This window comes from Mauremys mutica, chromosome 6, assembly GCF_020497125.1.
Source record: "Mauremys mutica isolate MM-2020 ecotype Southern chromosome 6, ASM2049712v1, whole genome shotgun sequence".
NCBI lineage: Eukaryota > Metazoa > Chordata > Testudines > Geoemydidae > Mauremys > Mauremys mutica.
Window position 1 is genome coordinate 40,463,194 of NC_059077.1, and position 19,086 is coordinate 40,482,279.

General features: G+C 42.9%; 1 protein-coding gene across 1 annotated transcript in view; it reads left to right on the forward strand.

Annotated features, from left to right (window-relative positions):
* Positions 1-19,086, forward strand: part of MAST4 (microtubule associated serine/threonine kinase family member 4) — a 410,096-nt gene that overhangs the window by 196,889 nt on the left and 194,121 nt on the right. The window contains exon 4 of the mRNA XM_045020986.1: positions 10,171-10,202. Coding sequence (XP_044876921.1) covers positions 10,171-10,202 — 32 coding nt within the window. The remainder of the gene's footprint in view (positions 1-10,170; positions 10,203-19,086) is intronic.

Consider the following 19,086-nt stretch of genomic DNA (forward strand, 5'->3'; position numbering starts at 1 on the left):
TTAGATGAAATGATTTTGTGTACTTTGAAGTGGAAAATTCAATCAGAATTTTCCCACATTTTTTAGTTAAAGAAACATGGTTATTTATTGATAAAAGTCAGACTGAGAAAATATAGAATGCAACATAGTAGGCATCAAATCTAACTAACATTATTCCTGGTCATAGTACTTATTTTCTCCTGCATTTTCTTGAGAGGTCTTTTAAAAAACAAAAAGACAAAATGGCTATAAAGTGTCTAGAGTACATGTCAGGAGTATTGTATTCATGTTGGTATTGAAATGCTACTTTTTTATTGGGCTATCCTTTAGAGTAGGAGAGGCTTTCATATTTTATTAATTTTGGTTCAAGTAACCAGCACTTAATTGTACTCATAAAGTAGTAGAGTTTGGATAGCATAGGCTGCTATCAACTGTGAACTTAGGATGGAGTATGAAGTTAGTTAGTAATGTAACTACTGGTCAATTGAGAAATGGTTTATAGATACAATTCTCAATTATTTTATTAATAAAGTTCAATTTCATTAAATATTTCAGTATTAATTTATTCCGTGGGTATGAATTGGATACTTGCCCTCTAAAGTGTGCTTAGACTAGGTTTAAAATACCCATGTATCTAACATGGAATAAATTTTATTAAAAGAAAAGACAGTTTTTTAAGTTTGCACACTTGTACTAAGTAAATGTTGCCCTGAGTCTTGGAATGTGGGTGTTTTGGCTTCTTAATGCCAAATACCAGCACACCAGGACTCGCTGAAACCACAGGATTGAATCCTACCAGGGTCTACCTTTTATCCTTCCAAGGTAGTGGTTGCACTTTGTTTCCTACATTTTTAGAGACTACTAATTCCAGCAGTATTTTTCTTTTAAAGGGTAGAGCATATCTATGGCCGGTAGCGTTTTTAAATTGCTACTGCTGTCTGAACAATTAAGAGCTTGTGGCACTCTGAAATCTAACATTGGCTAAAATCTAAGAAGTATTTTGTCTGGCTACAGAACATGACCTGCTCTTCTCTTCAACTTCTGTGCATTTGCTCCCATGACTTTAACTATGAAAAATCCGTTTTTAGGGACATCTTTTAAGCAATATAATTCATAACAGGTAAATTCAGTGTTCCTCCTGTTGCTGAATCTTACAACAGACCTTGCCACTGGAGAGACATGAGACAACATATAGTATTTCTACTGCTAGACCAGACCTTTTCTCCTTGCGCAAACCATCATTCCAAAATACAGTGTCCTCTTGCTCCATAGGGATTAGTATTTTCAAACATTAAGAAACGTCATAAACATATGGTAGGCAAAGTAAAACAAATCTAACTGCTACCTCTTTACGTAATGTTTTTAGTCTATTATACATTTTAATATTGCCATAGTATCTTGTTAATCTATGGTAGAACTCTTATTAACTGTTTAAATCAGTTTCATGTTGTATGTGATAGAGCCATTGATTTTTTTCATTCTATATTGTGTTTTTTTAATATATGTTGTCTTTAAAGTGTCCTCCCCATCCACTTAATTTGCTTGTAAATTGATGATAATGTCAAGGTTTAAGCAGACTTCTGGGTATTCCCTTCACAGCACATTTCAATACCCTTGGAGTTGATCCACCAATAAATTTCTGCCCAAAGAGGTTGTCAGCAGTCACTATTGCAAAATAACTGTGGGGAGGTTAGTTTAAAAAACAAAAATGAATTGTATTGTCAAGTGCCTGACATCAGCCTAGATAACCCAAGTGGCTTCTTCAGGTTAAATCTGAGTTAAGTGGCTCTTTCCTTTAATTTATATGCATCCTACTGAAATCTGTAGTAGACACCTATTGACGTATATTGAAATTGATTCACTGTTTGCATTTTTTTCTTAGCATTAAGCGAGAGGGGAAAGTTGAAACATAACGTAATATCTTTTATAAATTCAAGGGGCAGTTTAGATGTATAAATGCCCTGGCACCAGGGCTGGCCTTACCATGAGGCGAACTGAGGCAGCCACCTCAAGTGCCAGACTGTGGGGGGGTACCACTAGGACCCAGAATGTAGAAAATTGTATCTGTTGCTGGTGCATATGTATTTTCTCTGCTCTAGATGCACAGAGATTGTGGAGTGCTGTGCTGGAGGAAGGAGGGCACAAGAGACTAGGGGCGGCTCCATGCCCCAGCACGCCAAGCGCGTGCTTGGGGTGGCATGCCGCGGGGGGCGCTCTGCCGGTCGCTGGGAGGGCGGCAGGCGGCTCCGGTGGACCTCCTGCAGGCGTCCCTGCGGAGGGTCCACTGGTCCCGCAGCTTCGGTGGAGCATCCGCAGGCAGGCCTGCGGGAGGTTCACTGGAGCTGCGGGACCGGTGACCGGCAGAGCGCCTCCCACGGCGTGCCGCCGTGCTTGGGGCGGCAAAATGGCTAGAGCCGCCCCTGCAAGAGACATAACAGGCAGGCAGGAGAAAAGGTGAGAGGGAATAACAGAAAGCAGCAGGAGCTGCAGGGAGAGAGAGGAGGAAGAGCCTCTTATGTGCCTCTCTAGCATCCCCAGGAGCCTGGACTGATTAACACCAGCTTCCCAGGGAGCTTCCTGTTTCCTGCTGCTTCCCTGAACCCACTTGAGAACAGGCAGTCAACTGAAGTAGTAGGAGCCAGTTAGGTCCTTAATACGCTGATATCTTCCCTCACTCAGGCCCTGCTACCAGCCTGCTTATTTGTTCCCTTCAATTGAATGTTGAGAGCCATTATAGTTGGCACAGACCAGCAGCCATGAGTGAAAGAAGAAAACGCCCCTCTGGGGCAGCATTCAGAAAAATAAAGCAAAGAAAGCTTTTCTATCTAAGCAGGAAGGAACTCTCCTGAGATGCATAGACACAAATGTTCAAGGTGAGCCTTCCGCCCCCAGTGTGGATGAGAGTGGTGAGGAGATGCCTGATCCTCAAGTTAGTCAGAGTGTAGGTGACCTGGAAGCTACTGCAGCATCGATATCTTCATCTCAAATGGATGTAACCCTGCACATTCCTGAAGAAAAGTGTAGATCAGAGAAGAGTGTGGTGTAGGCGCAAGAAACAGCTGCCTAGATGATCCAGGACTGTGGATCCACTTGAGCAGTAGCCGGAAGGACTTTCTTGTACTGCATGGGCCACAGCAAGTGAAAAACTTCATGTTCCACAAAGACAATAAAAATAGAAGTTTCCATCCAACATATTACTGGTGTGAAATCCCCAATGGTGACAAAGTGGAGAGGCCATGGCTTATGTACTCAAAAAACCCAGAATGCTGCATACCGTTTTTGTTGCAAACTCTTCCAGTCTAATGTTCCAGCCACACTGGGTTCTTACAGGAACAAAGGACTAGAAAAATTTGGCTAGAAATCTGGCATGCCATGAGAAGGCAGCAAATCACCAGAGAACATTCCATAGGTGGAAAGAGCTTGAGATGAGACTAAGGTTAAAGGCCACCATAGATGATCAGCGTCAAGAGAAAATTGCATCAGAGTCTCTTTACTGGCAAAATGTTTTGAAAAGGCTCATTGCCATTGTGAGAATGCATGCTACCCAAAATCTAGCACTGCATGGCACTTCAGATCAGCTGTATGTGCCAAACAATGGAAACTTCCTTAAATTGTGGAGCTGATAGCTGAGTTAGATGCTGTACTCCAGGAGCATCTAAGAAGAGTCACCACCCAAGAAATGAACACACACCACTACCTTGGAAAAACAATTCAAAATGAGATCATACAGTTACTGGCAACAAAAGTCAAACAGAAGATTTTGGCAGATCTGAAGTCAGTAAGATATTACTCTGTTATTCTGGACTGCACGCCTGACATCAGCCATACGGAACAAATGATTTTAATGTTGCGTTTTGTAACAACAACGGAACCTAGTGAAAATGTCTTTTCATTGGTGACTATCAGAGAACATTTTCTAGAATTTATTGACATTGATACTACAAGAGCTAATATGACAAATGTGCTTCTTAAAAAGCTGGAAGATAGGGGAATTGCAATAGCTGACACAAGAGATCAAGCTACGATAATGGTGCAAACATGAGAGGAAAGAACAGAGGAGTGCAGACACGGATCCGAGAGTTAAACCCTCGAGCTTTTTTTGTCCCATGCAGTTCTCATTCATTGAACTTGGTGGTCAGTGATGCAGCATCAGCTTCTAGTGAGGCTGCTGAATTTTTTAATGTAATTCAAAGCCTCTATGTATTTTTCGCTGCATCAACTCATCGATGGCAAATTTTGAAGCAACATCTGGGAACGTCCCCTCTGACACTGAAACTACTGAGTGCCACACGATGGGAAAGTCGAGTGGAGGTGATAAAGCCTATCAAACACCAAATTGGGAAGATAGATGATGCCATAGTTGCCATGATGGAGGATAATGCTATGAGAGGAACCAGTGGCAGAGGGAAATGGAATGACCAGAAACATACATAATTTCAAAATTTCTGTGTGGCTTAGTGTTGTGGCATATTGTTTGAAATAAATGTTGTAAGCAAGAGACTCCAAGGTGTTGACCTTGATATATCTGGAGCAATGGAACAACTGGACAAAGCAAAGTCATACTACAGTCTTACTGGTCAAATGAGGGATTTCAAAACGTTCTGAAGAGTGCACAGCAGTTGGCAGAGGAGCTTCACACTGAAGCTATTTTCCCACCCATTCAAGAATACAAGAGTCACCGAAGAAGATGACATTTTGATTACGAGGCACGGGATAATTCCATAAGAGACCCCAAACAAAAATTCAAAGTTGAATTATTTAACAAGGTGCTAGATTGTGCAATAGTTGAAGAAAATTTCATGCAGCTCAAGGAACACAGCAGTATATTTGGGATGTTGTATGATATTTCAGAACTCCTCACTATACCTGAAGAAGACCTACACCAGCAATGCAGGGCACTAGAGAGAGTGTTGACACATGACGTGCAATATTGATGCGAGTGATTTAGGTGATGAACTGAAAGCTCTTCCAAGATAACGTTTCAGCAGGATCAACTCCAAAGGCTTTTCTGGAATACATGTGCACAAATAAGATGACCACCCTCTTTCCAAATGCTTTTGTTGATCTGCACATACTTCTCACGCTTCCTGTAACGGTTGCCAGTGGAGAATACAGCTTCTCCAAGCTGAAGTTAATAAAAACACATCTAGGCTCCACAATGACACAGGAGAGGCTGGTTGGCCTTGCAACCATCTCAATAGAGCATGAGCTGGCCCAGACCTGGAGTAAGACAGTCCACACCTTCAGGAAGCAGTTCAGATCTTTGCAACCAAGAAGGCATGGAAAGCACCACTTTGATTATTCAAATAGATAAAAATGCCAGTGTTTACTATGCAGACAAGAAAAGTTACATTTGCTGTTTGGGCATTTGAAAGTTAAGTGTTACTTAAATTTTTTGAACAAGGCATTTTAAGTTGTTAGTTCTCCTTTATTGGGGTAGGAAGCAGAGCAGTACCATGAGAGGAGTAGAACAGGAAAAAGGCAGAATTGAGACCTTTCAAAGTTTTGGCCCAATCAAGGAGACATGGGGGCGTCATTTGAGCTCCCCGCCTCAGGTGCCAAAATGTTGTGGACCGGCCCTGCCTGGCATCCTTTTTCAGGGGGAGTCACCAGGGAAAATTGTTGGTGCCACCTATAGGTGAAAAGGAAAAACGGTAAATGTAAGGTTACTAATTTTTATATGTAATCCATGGAAGCGGTTGGTATTTAAGTGGCAGAATAATTATGTAATGAAACTGCTTGTAACCAGGTGACTTTTGGTGTACTCTGTGTGTGTACACACATTAAACAAAGTCACCAACTAATCTAATAAGCTGTAAGAAGCTGGAGACCTTCAGATCTAAGGCAGAAAATTGTAGATGGTAAATAGCAGTATTGTTCTTTCTCATGTTATTTCTTCGTGTTTTTTTAAAAATAGTGCATTATTGATATTTAGTTGAAAGATTTATTTTATGGAGCTTTTTATGGACAGCTGAAAAGTCTCTAAGATCAGGCTTCTGAATATTTGAAAACCTTGCAACTGTTGTTGAAAGATTAAGCTGATTTACTGTGGTTCTAAAAGGTACCCAGTATCCACAACGTTCGTGCTCTCTTTAGCAGCTTATGAACATTGTAGCTTTTATTGATTCCTGAGAATGGGACTCAGCAACAAGCAATAAAAGTCGATGGCACCTTTTCCCCTCCATATAGGGGTGGATAGATCAATATCTGAATTTACTGTAATTTACTGGTAATAGGTAAAAGTACTGAAAATTGCAGTGTCGTGTGGGTCACAGCTGTGGTATATATCCTTTTTATTTAAACTCTGTTGTAGGTCAAAGTCTTTCCCCTACTAGATGAAAACATAGTTAGTAGTTGAGTTGATACGCCTTATTTATCAATGGGCTTCATAAGACTGGACACCTAATCTGCTGTCTGAATTAAAATTGCACTGGCTGACCTACATTTCATAAGACCTGAAGGACTGCGACATGTACTGAATTTCTGAATATTTTGCGAGTTATAAACCCAAAAAGCTTCTGTGCTTTTGAAGACAAGTTACTAAAAATAAAATGCTCAGTGTATTGTAACAGTTCGCTGATTAATTATTAGCTTAATTAAATCATGTATGCACAATCCTTATTGTATCTTCAATGTAATTTAGCAGAGGCTTCTACGTATCTTCTAAACCTGAGATTCAACTTAATATGTCTGTAGGTTTGCAGACAACAGTCTCAAGGCAGAAAGGACATTACATAGTTGGGACAAGAGTCTTGTTTGTGAAGTGGCGTAAAGCAACCTTAATGCCAGCTTAAAGAGAAAACAAAGATATATAGTGAGGTCTTCTGTCTCTATACGTAGACCACCACTGACAAACATCTGTCAGGGATGGCTGAAGTATATTTAATCCTGCCTCAGCACAGAGGGATGGACTAGATGACCTCTCAAGATGCCTTCTGCTCTATATTTCTATTATTCTACTTCTTGGTGATCCTTGACTGCTGGGATGGTAGAGCTTTTATGTTGGAGATTTGTCCAGTAGGTGAATGAACTCAGGACCATGGATACACAAAGTTTGGCTTGAAGCCACCCTTGTGCCACCTGCATCCCTGAGTCCTGCACTGGCACAGTTCATCTGAACTAGAACACCCAGCCCATGAAAACCTTGCCCTTGATTTTACACTTTATCAAAATCCTTTCTTAAACAACAATTGTTAGTGCCTGGGAATCATAAGCTAACTCTGTGGCATTTTTAATACAACTGAGATTCAAACCCACAGTTCCAAAGTTAAAGATTAGCATGTTTCCAGTATGCCTTCTTCAGCTTTTTTCCCCACTATATACTAAAAGCTGTATAATTCAATCAAACTTTGTCTCTTCAGTTTGTGAAATAACAGCTTTTCAGATGCATAGGAAAAAAATGCCTCTTTTCTTGGGTCTTAGAATAAGGGCATGTCTACATTAGGGATATTTTCACTGGGTTGTATCTATCAGTGTAAAAGGATTGAACTGCAGAAATGTACCTGGAGTAAGACAGTATATACTAACACATTAATTAAGGAATTTTGTATCGTGATGCAGAAATCCCTAATTTAGAAAAGCCACAAGTGATGTGAGACATGTCTAAGAGCTATAAACTGTGAGCCTTTCATGTACTTAGTGATAGGAGGCGTGCAAAACATAATTGGATGCTGACTTGAAGCGAAGTTTTCTGTATTGGAGGTACTCAAGCCTGTGATAAATGTGAGAGAACTGACCTGGCATTTTGATGTCAACGCTATGGTATATAGGGAAAATGTGAAGATACGGACATTGTCTAAAAAGGAAGTTTGTTTTATTTCTTCATTTATTTTTGGTTAGCTGCTTATTGGTATTGCCATGCTTTTTATTTTAAAAATATGCTTAAAAAGTGATATTTGCACTGCTTTGCTTCAAATGAGATCTGTGTGCGTAAAAATAACTTGGGTGTGAAATTTACTTTGTAAAAGCTGCCAACATCTTTTAGTACATCTTTACCCTCTACTAGTTATCCCTAGTGATTTATCTGACATGGAACTTCTCCAGTAATTACAAAGCAGTACAGCAAGGGTGCCCAAAGCACGGCCCAAGGACCAAATGCAGCTGTACCTGCATACAATGCTGATCATCAGCAATTTTGATATTGATAATGACAAACTCAGGGAAAAAAATCTGTTCATCTACCAAGAAAAAGACAAGTATAAGGGATTGATTTGGTATACTTGTTAAGAGTGTGTTAAATTAAAAGCAGTTTCTGGACACTTGACAAGATATAAATGCGACCTTTGCTCACAAAATGTGAACAGCTTTGCATTAGTCACTATCCATTACAGACTGACTGTTCATAGTTCACCTGCTGTAGAACAAGAAGCAAAATTGTCCTTGTGATGCATTTCAAATTAGATACAGAACACAATGCAATTGTAATGTCTGAATAATTCTTTGTACAGTTGAGCTTGGATCCCCACACACTCCCAACATGCTTTTAAAAAATTAAGTGGATGTTTGTGGTCTCCAGCATTTTGAACTAACTGGAATTATTTAGTTTATATAAAACAATTTTGTGTGTGTGTAACACTTGTATATTACATATATAAGGTTATGTTAAGATAGTATTTAAGTTGAAAATTCTACAAAGTTGCAGAAACTCCAGAACTAGCAAATACTAGAATAAAGTTAATTACGTTATGTCCACAGGTCCCCTGCCTCATTTACTGTACAGGATGGATGGTGCTCAGAAATGAAGCAGTTATTTGATATTTTAGTGGCCTCTGCCTTATTCACTGTACACCATCTAAAGTCTGCAAAAAATATAGAAGAATTCATGGCCCTTTCTAGGGTGACTGAGTGAGCCATTTTTATCCATTCATACACATTATCTGGTCAGAGGGTGCACATGCATTGTGTAGAATCTTATTTTTCTGATTCTTTTTTAAAAGAGAAAATTCTAACATCACTCCTTTTAGCTAGTTTGGTTTGGCAATGTAAATTAACTATACATCTATTAGATGTGTAAAAACAGTATGCTAGGTGAGATAAAATAGGAGATACACAAACCAGGGTGATTAAAAACATCCATCTAACAGGCCTCCACAGCCCACTAACACAGGCACATCTTCTGTTGTGTTGTCTTTGAAATCAAAGTATCTGCCTGGAGAACATCTAGTACTGTGTATCTCATAGGTCAGATGAGTGCCCCTTCATTTAAATGCAGGCTATATTCCCATCTGAACAATATTACAAAGACGACTTTACAAATATAGTTTTGAGAAAATAACTGGAATGGCAGAAATAGAGGGAGGTGAATGAGGGGTACCAAAGTGTAACAAGATATGTGGGGGGGGCGAATTGGAAAGCAGAAAATGGATATTACATAATTTATCTGATATTACCTGGCCCACTTTTCTATGCATATATCATGCATCTTTTAGATGGACAGAACTTGGTGGGTCTTGTAGCTGTCTTCTCTCCAAAATACTAATAGAAAATATATTAGCTATAGTAACTTCTCACTAATTCTCATTTAGCTAATATACAATCACAATAATTCTCGCCAAATGGCAGTTTCACCCTACTTCTTAGCAAAAGTTTTGTATTTAAAAAAAAAAAAAGTGCATTAGGGTGCTTTGTATTAAGACTTCATAAAATGGTGTACTCTAGAACATTGTATGAGCATATTATGAAGTAGTATAACCGGTCAAGCTATGCTTGTCAAAATAAATGAACAATGTCCATGTTCTGATGTAAGATCCTTGATGTTTGTGACTGATTCCTGCCAGGTGCTGAATATCCTCAACTATTTTTGCACACAGTGGGCGTTATGGAAGATTAGCATATTGCAGAACTGGGCCCTTGCTACTTTTAATTCTTTTAAAAATCCCCAGTGGATCTGGCTGTTAGGTTATTCTGTTGTTTGAAATATGATCTGAGAATATTTCTGTCACAGATTCTATTGAACATTTCCAAAGATAAACCTAAAGAAAATCAGTGTTTGAAATAACAGTAGGAAGCAGAACATGAAAGAAGATTTATACAAAATCTGTATAATCCTTTATTATATTCAAAACACATCTGGGCTGTCTGTGTACAGTATTGTTGAGATTGAAGGATTGTGGTACTTAATTTTAAAAAATGGATATTTCCAACTGCATTCTTTTGATTTCAAATGTAACGTGATCTTTTTTCATTTTACAGAAGGAGCTGAGTCTTCCAAGAAGAGGAAGTTTGTAAGTAGCTAAAGTTCCTTCCATTGTGCTCACTGCACAGTATGTGTTTGACAGTTCTTCGATATGTCTATTCTTTTTTCAGTGGGAGATGGAATGAAGGTTAAATGTGGCAGTTGATTGGCCTTATGATACACACACAGAAAATTGAGACTGTAAATGAATACCCATGGGTCGATATGTTGTGTTCTGAAGATTTATCCTGGTGTGGTTTAGTGGCCTGTTATGAAAGAGGCTATTGTGAAAGACTTTGAAGGTTTATGCTGGGGTTATTAATAAAATAAGTGTTCCTTACGTTATGTTACATTTTAATTCAGATTGTTGTTGTAACCAGGCAAATATTTGGATTTCTCATGAACAGTGCAACCTACATTGACTTAACCTGATATTGCTGATGTAGAGAAAATAGAAATAAAAAATTGAACAATTTGGGTAAATGTATGTAATTGTGTGTATGTAGTGTTTTAACCAGAGAAAGTACAGATTGTGGACATCCTAGCATGTATTATTATTGGGCTAGTGCATTAATGAAAAGGTATTCAAATATGCTGATACTTTATGGCTATTTGCACTTTGCAGATTTATGTACCTTGACTTTATCTCTCATACATTTTTGAACTATTATATTTTAAAAGTTGTGGTTTTATTTGCATTTCTTTTGTATCTTTCTCTAGGATGTCTGTGCAGAATTACATACTCTACAATGCACAAATGGTCTATTATAATGTAATAGTACTTGACTACTTTACTAACAGCTATCCCATGTAGAAGCAACCTAGAAATGTTGTATTTAAGACTGATTTCATAATCTCATGACTCTGAGCAAAATCTAGCAAAGGAGATAGCTGAGAAGAACACTGATATATAGAATCTTTATCCCGGAGATCCCAAGTTTTATATAAACATACAGCACCATCAAAATGCTGCTACTTCTGGCATACAAGTGATTGCACTATCTATAGCATGCTGCTTAATAATGTAGGTAGAGGAAATACTGGCCAAGAACAAATACATTTCTGGAAAACATTTGTTTACCTCAGAAGATGGACTGAATCTAAGATAGTCTAGATATTTCAAAACCCATAGGTTGCTAAGACATTCCTTCTGGCTATGTATGTTTTGTGCCTATTGAAGAGCTTGCATGAGCAAGCCAGAACACGTGAAGTGCTATCTAAGGCTTTGGCTACACTTACACTTCAAAGCGCTGCCGCGGCAGTGCTTTGAAGCGCTAAGTGTAGTCAAAGCACCAGCGCTGGGAGAAAGCTCTCCCAGCGCTGTCCGTACTCCACCTCCCTGTGGGGAATAACGGACAGCGCTGGGAGCCGCGCTCCCAGCGCTGGGGCTTTGACTACACTGGCGCTTTGCAGCGCCGCAATTTGCAGCGCTGGAGAGGGTGTGTTTTCACACCCTGCTGCAGCGCTGCAAATTTGTAAGTGTAGCCAAGCCCTGAGTGTGAAGTCACTAACTAGATCTAAATAAGCTGCAGCTGTCAAGTGGCCAACAGTCTGGGACCATTCTCTTCTTGAAATATTATGTGAAAATAGACACTAAGAGCTGAACGTTTTACTTCCTTTGGCATTATAAAATGCCTTGCATGTGGTTTTAAGTTGCTATTCTAACCGATCACATGCTGAACATTCAACAGTTTTGTTTGTTTTGTTCACAGAACAATCTGGCCCCTTATGAGATTTTCAGAAATGGACTCCGGGAAGCCGGATTGATAGTGTTTTATTTTTTCTGCTTAGTGCGTTTACGTGGATCTAGGGGTTCGAAGTTCAAGATACTGGTCACATTGATACCCTTGCCAGAACTTATATTTTTAGCTTCTGTTTAGCTCATGTTGGCCAGGACAGGCTACAGAAACCAGTAAGTGCTTCAGACTTTAGAGAGCTCTATTTCTGGCACATAGCAATATCAAATGAGACAACATTATTGACATCTGTATATCCAATGCCAGACTACCTTTTGGGGTCTCGTTGCTTTGAGAACATCACTGAGGTGATGCTCTGTGACTTTGCCCAAAAGTGTTGCAGGCTGACACTCATGAGTGGCTGAACAACGAAGACTGCAGTTTTATAGGTACTTAATAACTTTCCTGTTTTGTTAAGTGCTTTGAAGGTAACCTGATTAATCCTCACAACGTTGCTGTGGAGGAGGGGATACATGAATATTCTTATCCTCAGCTCAAAGATGGAGCAATAGCAGAGAAGTTAAATGGTTTGCACAAGGCCACACAATGAGTAGTGATTTTATTGCTGGGTGGCTTCAAGGGAAAGAGTGGGCTGGTTCCTCCTTCTCTCCCAGCAGAATTTGTGTAGGAGGGAGAGGTCTCCTTTCCCCTCCAAAGATCCATAAGGAAGGGGGTGAGGGTGGGGAGAGGAGTTAGTGAATGGATGGCAATGGTACTTCACCAAATGGCAACAGTAAGGGAGTCCTGGGGTTTTGCACGAGGTGCAGTAGTTTATAGAGCTAGGGAAAGATGTTCCAGTGAGGCATGGGAATTTCCCCACTTCCTCTCTGAGTGCAAAAAGCATATTGAACCTCAAACCAGGCTCACTATGATTGGATTTAAGCTTGATTCTAATATTTTGTCCAGCTTTATTCATCTGGCTGTCATCACAGGTTCCCAACTGAAGCATCACAAATGCCAATACAGAGGGTTGAAATGGGGAAATTGCACTTGATAAAGAGCTGAAGTACAATTGTGAAGCACCATGGAGACTGACTGACTGAAATCCTACAGTTCCTTCCTTAGAGACTTGGTTGCTCTGTTGGTAGGTACCCTTTGCCAGGACTGATGAGAGAGTCTCATGCTGACAGAGTTCCCCAATTACACAAGGAAATGGATTGAGTATTTTTTAAAGAAGAACCTAATTCCAGTTGTCATTATTTGTATAGCCCCTAGATACTAGGTGCCTGAGAAATGCCAATAGGCAGAGTAATTTTAAAAATATTTCTAAAGAATAAGGTTTGTCTGGTCACCTCTTCTTCCCAAGGGTTTCCTAAAAGAATTTACATAACTGCTAAAACTAGGTGCGTGGCTAATCCATAGAAAGTAGGGTTTTTGTTTTTTGTTGTTTATTTAGCTACCCTATGAGTACTATACTTTTATAAACCCGTGTTAAAATGACACAACCTTGTGAAATTACTTATACAAAATGCCAGTTATTACTACTTCCCATATTTGTACTTGACACACCTATATAATTCCTGTTATCATTAGTGATTGGTTATGAGCATATTGAGGGCAAAGCTCAAATTGCTGTGGAGATGCAGAGGAATGCAGTGCAGCACTTGATCAATAGCACTGCCTGAGGAGCTGCAGGATCAGGAGCTACCCCACACCTGGGACTTAACATATGAAATATAAGTAAATTTTCTTCAACACTTAGTTGTGAGGATTGACATGACAGAAATTTCTGACAGTTCTGCATGACTTCATATATGCTTACTTCTTGGTATCATGGAGCAACGCAGGCACAGAATGCTGAGGAAGGGCCCTTGAGGAGGGGACAGGAAGGGAAGCACGTACCCAGTCATATCACCGGGTTAGAAAATGGAGGAACTTGGAAAATGAAAGAGAATGTGCTGCTTAAGTCACTTTGTAAATTATGGATTTTTTCTCCCTCTTTATAAAGCTAACAAACTAGTTGTAGGTTGTAAAAGGAGGCAGGAGGATTTGGACTAGACTAAGGCCTTGTCTACACTACAAGACTATTTCAAATCTACTTAAGTCAAATTTGTGGATTCGACCTTATGAAGTCGAATTTGTGTATCCACAGTAAATACACTAATTCGAATTTCTGAGTCCACAGTAACGGGGCTGGCGTCGACTTTGGAAGCGGTGCACTGTGGGAAGCTATCCCACAGTTCCCGCAGTCCCTGCTGCCCATTGGAATGCTGGGTAGAGCTCCCAATGCCTCCTGGGGGAAAAATGTGTCGAGGGTGCTTTTGGGTAACTGTTGTCATTGAACCGTCAATCACGCCCTCCCTCCCTGAAAGCTCCGGCGGGAAATCTGTTCGCGCCCATCTCTTGTCAGTTACAGCGCGTACGCCACAGCACTGCGAGCATGGAGCCCGCTGCGATCATCGCTGCACTTATGGCCGTTGTCAACTCCTCGCACCTTATCGTCCACCTCTTCCACAGTCAGCTGCTGAGAAATCGGGCGAGGAGGCTCCGGCAGTGCGGTGAGGACAGGAATTCACAGAGTGGCGCAGACCTCTCACAAAGCAGGGTACGCCGCGCTGTGGAGATCATGGTGGCAATGGGTCAAGTTCATGGTGTGGAACGGCGATTCTGGGCCCGGGAAACAAGCACGGACTGGTGGGACCGCATAGTGCTGCAGGTCTGGGATGAATCACAGTGGCTGCGAAACTTCAGGATGCGTAAGGGCACTTTCCTTGAACTCTGTGACTTGCTGTCCCCTGCCCTGAAGCGCCAGGACACCCGGATGCGAGCAGCCCTGAGTGTGCAGAAGCGAGTAGCCATAGCCCTCTGGAAATTTGCAACGCCAGACAGCTACCGGTCAGTAGCGAACCACTTTGGCGTGGGCAAATCTACCGTGGGGGTTGCTGTGATTGAAGTAGCCCACACAATCGTTGAGCAACTTCTCTCAAAGGTAGTGACTCTCGGAAACGTCCAGGACATCATAGATGGCTTCGCCGCGATGGGATTCCCAAACTGCGGTGGGGCTATAGATGGGACTCACATCCCTATCCTGGCACCAGCCCACCAGGCCAGCGAGTACATTAACCGAAAGGGCTACTTTTCAATGGTGCTGCAAGCACTGGTAGACCATAGGGGACGTTTTACCAACATCTTCGTTGGGTGGGCGGGCAAGGTTCATGACGCGCGTGTGTTCAGGAACTCTGGTCTGTTTAAACGCCTCCAGGCAGGTACTTTCTTCCCGGACCACAAACTAACGGTTGGGGATGTGCAGATGCCTACAGTGATCCTCGGGGACCCAGCCTACCCGCTAATGCCCTGGCTCATGAAGCCCTATACAGGCGCCTTGGACAGAGAGAAGGAACTCTTCAACTACCGGCTGAGCAAGTGCAGAATGGTGGTGGAGTGTGCTTTCGGACGTCTCAAGGGGAGATGGCGGAGCTTACTGACTCGCTCGGACATCAGCGAAAAGAATATCCCCGTAGTTATTGCTGCTTGCTGTGTGCTACACAATCTCTGTGAGAGCAAGGGCGAGACCTTTTTGTCCGGATGGGAGGTTGAGGCAAATCGCCTGGCTGCAGTTTACGCTCAGCCAGACACCCGTGCCGAGAGAATATCCCAGCGGGAAGCGCTGTGTATCCGGGAGGCTTTGAAAGCAAGTTTCCTCGGAGAGCAGGGTAACCTATGACTCTCCACTTGCTTTCAAGAGAAACTGACCCTGGGCCTGTGTCTGTATGTGTCGATTTCGATCTGCGGTTACATACCCCGTTCTCCAAGTTTCCCCCACTTCCAAAGCACGTTTTAAAGCAAATTAATTGTAACACTCATTATTAATAAATCTTTGTTTTACTTTGCATTTCTGTTCAGGTGTTGAAACATGGACGCATACTGTGCTGGGCACGGTGTGCACTGATGTACAGACCGCTTGTTCCATAGAGGAATGACATCCTCCTGCTCCTACATAGGTCTCTGGGGTGGGGGACGGTTGCAAGTGGTTGTGCATGAAGGGGAAGGTTTGCAGGAAGGGGTGGGTTTGCAGGAAGGGGCGAGTGGTGCCTTCTTTGGATAGGGGTTTGGATGACGGCAGTGGGCTGCGGGTTTGGGCGTAAGAAGGGGTGAGGGGTGTGGGGGAAGGGTGAATATCTGTCCGTGGATGAGGGCTCTTGTTGGGGCTCAGGGCAGCGGAGAGGCTCGTTGCTACGGTGGAAGTGCATGGTAAGGGCAGCGTGCCTTAACATTAAGGGGGTGGCAGGCGCTAGGACCCTGGACAAGCATACACATCACAGAATGACCCGGGGCAGCATACACCACACAGAGTGACCCTGGTGCCTACTGACTGCAGTGTGTGTGTGCCCTGCAGTTGATCATGCCCCCAAGTCTGTACTCTGGTAATGTAGGCTATATCGTGCAATTATAAATCCCCTCCCCCCCCCATACACAAAAAAATCCTCTGACACGAAAGACGTGACCGAAACAGTGAATAACAGCAAACAGCTTTTAATAATCTAATACACAGTGGGGGGATGAAACTTGGATTTGGGACTGGGTGAGCCTGTAAGGGAAGCACTTCTACAAATTTATAGCGTGAGAGGTGTGTGGTACATTAGCGCTATGCAGTGGTGCAGTGACAGTTCTCACGGCCCCTACCGCCCCTCCGTCTTGTACTTTTGGGTGAGGGGGGGGCAGGACTTCTTGGCGGGGGAGGGCGGTTGCAGATACACTGCAGGGGGGCTCTGTCCTCCTGCCTGCGGTCCTGCAGAACATCAACAAGGCGCCGGAGCGTGTCCGTTTGCTCCCTCATTAGCCCAAGCAGCGTTTGAGTCACCTGCTGGTCTTCCTGCCGCCACCTATCCTCCCGTTCGATGTGTGTGCGATGCTGTTGACATAGGGTCTCCCTCCACTGTCTCTGCTCTGCCGCCTCGGCTCTGGAGCAGGCCATCAGTTCCGCGAACATCTCGTCCCTAGTCTTTTTCTTTCGCCGCCTAATATGCGCCAGCCTCTGCGAGGGGGATGCCGGGGCAGTCCGGGAAAGAGCCGAAGCTGTGTGATGGGAAAAGTAAGTGATTTCCTTGAACAGATACATGTTTGCGAACAGTGAACACAGTCTAGTCAGTTTCTCTGAACAAGACCATACAGGGCAACAAGTCTCACGAGATCTCAGGACAAGTTCGAGATTTCGGAATACGCTCTCATTGGCTGCGGCATTGCACAGGAGAGCGGACAAGTGGGGAGAGACAGCTGAATCCGTCTAGCAGACCTCTATGAGACCTTTGTTGAATTGTCCCTGGAGGATTATTGTTCAATCCCTATATGTGTGGACCTACTTTTCATATAGTTTTTCATTGAAAATTTTATATATAGTATTTTTATTTTTTTATACCTGTTTTATAAAAAATAAATGTTTACATGTTTAGAGCACTTACCGCCTGATCCTTCCCCTGATTCAGAGTCCGGGTTAACGGCCGGGGAGGGTTGGTAGGGGATCTCTGTGAGGGTGATGAAGAGATCCTGGCTGTCAGGGAAAGCGGTATTGTGTTCGCTGTCACCTGCGCCGTCCTCCACAGACCCTTCCTCATCTTCCCCATCGGCGAACATCGAGGAGGAACTGTCCAGGTTCACTATGCCATCCACTGAGTCCACGGTCACTGGTGGGGCAGTGGTGGCAGACCCACCTAGAATGGCATGCAGTGCCTCGTAGAAGCGGCATGTCTGGGGCTGGGCTCTGGAGCGTCCGTTTGCCGCTCTGACTTTTTGGTAGCCTTGTCTCAGGTCCTTGATTTTCACGCGGCACTGCATTGCATCCCGGCTGTATCCTTTCTCTATCATTGCTTTGGAGACCTTCTCGAAGGTCTTTGCATTCCGCTTGTTGGAGCGCAGCTCCGACAGCACAGACTCCTCGCCCCACACACCGATCAGATCCAGGACTTCCCGGTCTGTCCATGCTGGGGACCTCTTTCTATTCTTGGATTGGCCGGACTTCTCTGCTGGAGAGCTCTGCATCGTTGCAGGTGCTGCGGAGCTCGCCCTGATGTCCAGCCAGGACGTCAGATTCAAAGTGCCCAGACAGGAAAAGGAATTCAAATTTTCCCGGGTCATTTCCTGTGTGGCTGGTCAGAGAATCCAAGCTCGGACTGCTGTCCAGAGCGTCAACAGAGTGGTGCACTGTGGGATAGCTCCCGGAGCTACTAAGTTCGATTTGCATCCACACCTAGCCTAATTCGAGCTAGCCATGTCGAATTTAGCGTTACTCCACCTGTCGGGGTGGAGTACCGAATTCGAACTAAAGAGCCCTCTAGTTCGAATTAAATGGCTTCCTGGTGTGGACGGTTGAGCGGTTAGTTCGAATTAACGCTGCTAAATTCGATTTAAAGTCCTAGTGTAGACCAGGCCTAAGAGAGCTCTGGTTCTGATTCCTTGTGCCTTAGGCTGGGGTGAAGACATGGCCTACGCAGGTCATATGCCTTGAAGTGCTAGGATGCAGTATTATGTGTTTTCTGGTTGTTTCCCTTAAATTCATGCATTTTCTTTTGCTTATTGCTACAATCTGGGTAATGCACTCAGAGCTGTTTTCATGGGTATGCAGAGCAAAGTTTAAGATAATTATAGTGGTAAATATAAATTGACCTACTGACTCCAGGCATGGGTTGTGAGGTGGCGTGTGGAGAGCAATGTGGAAAGGTAGGAGTCTGGGAGGGAGGCATTATAAGTGGGGAGCACTAGAATGGACATATGGACTAATGGGGATAGGTGTTTGTGTGGCATGGAGCTGTGCTATGTGGTATTAGAATGGAGGAACAAGAGGATGTGGTACATGGCAGGTGGGTCAGGAGGCAGAGCATAGAAGGGTTGGATGAAGGCGGTACAGAGGGCTTGGAGGACATTGTGGGTGGAGTACAGGGGACTGAAGAAGACATGGAAAGGTTTAGAGAACAAGGGGGTTGGCATGGCAAGGGGCAGAGACTTTAAATCATTTTTCAACTTTAAACATTTTAAAAATTGAAAAGTGCTTGATAGTTTTATATTTAGTCAATGTGGTTAAAAGCCTTTCCCCCCGTCCCCCACAGTATTCACTACTCAGTCTTCCCACGCAGGTATAATTTACTTTCCCCTTCCCCGAAGGCACTTATAGACTTACAGAAGTGGAGACCTCTGTTGGTGGGTCTCCTGAGATATGTCAGAGTAGAGCTCCCCCTCCTCCTTGTAGGGCTGATACATTGACCC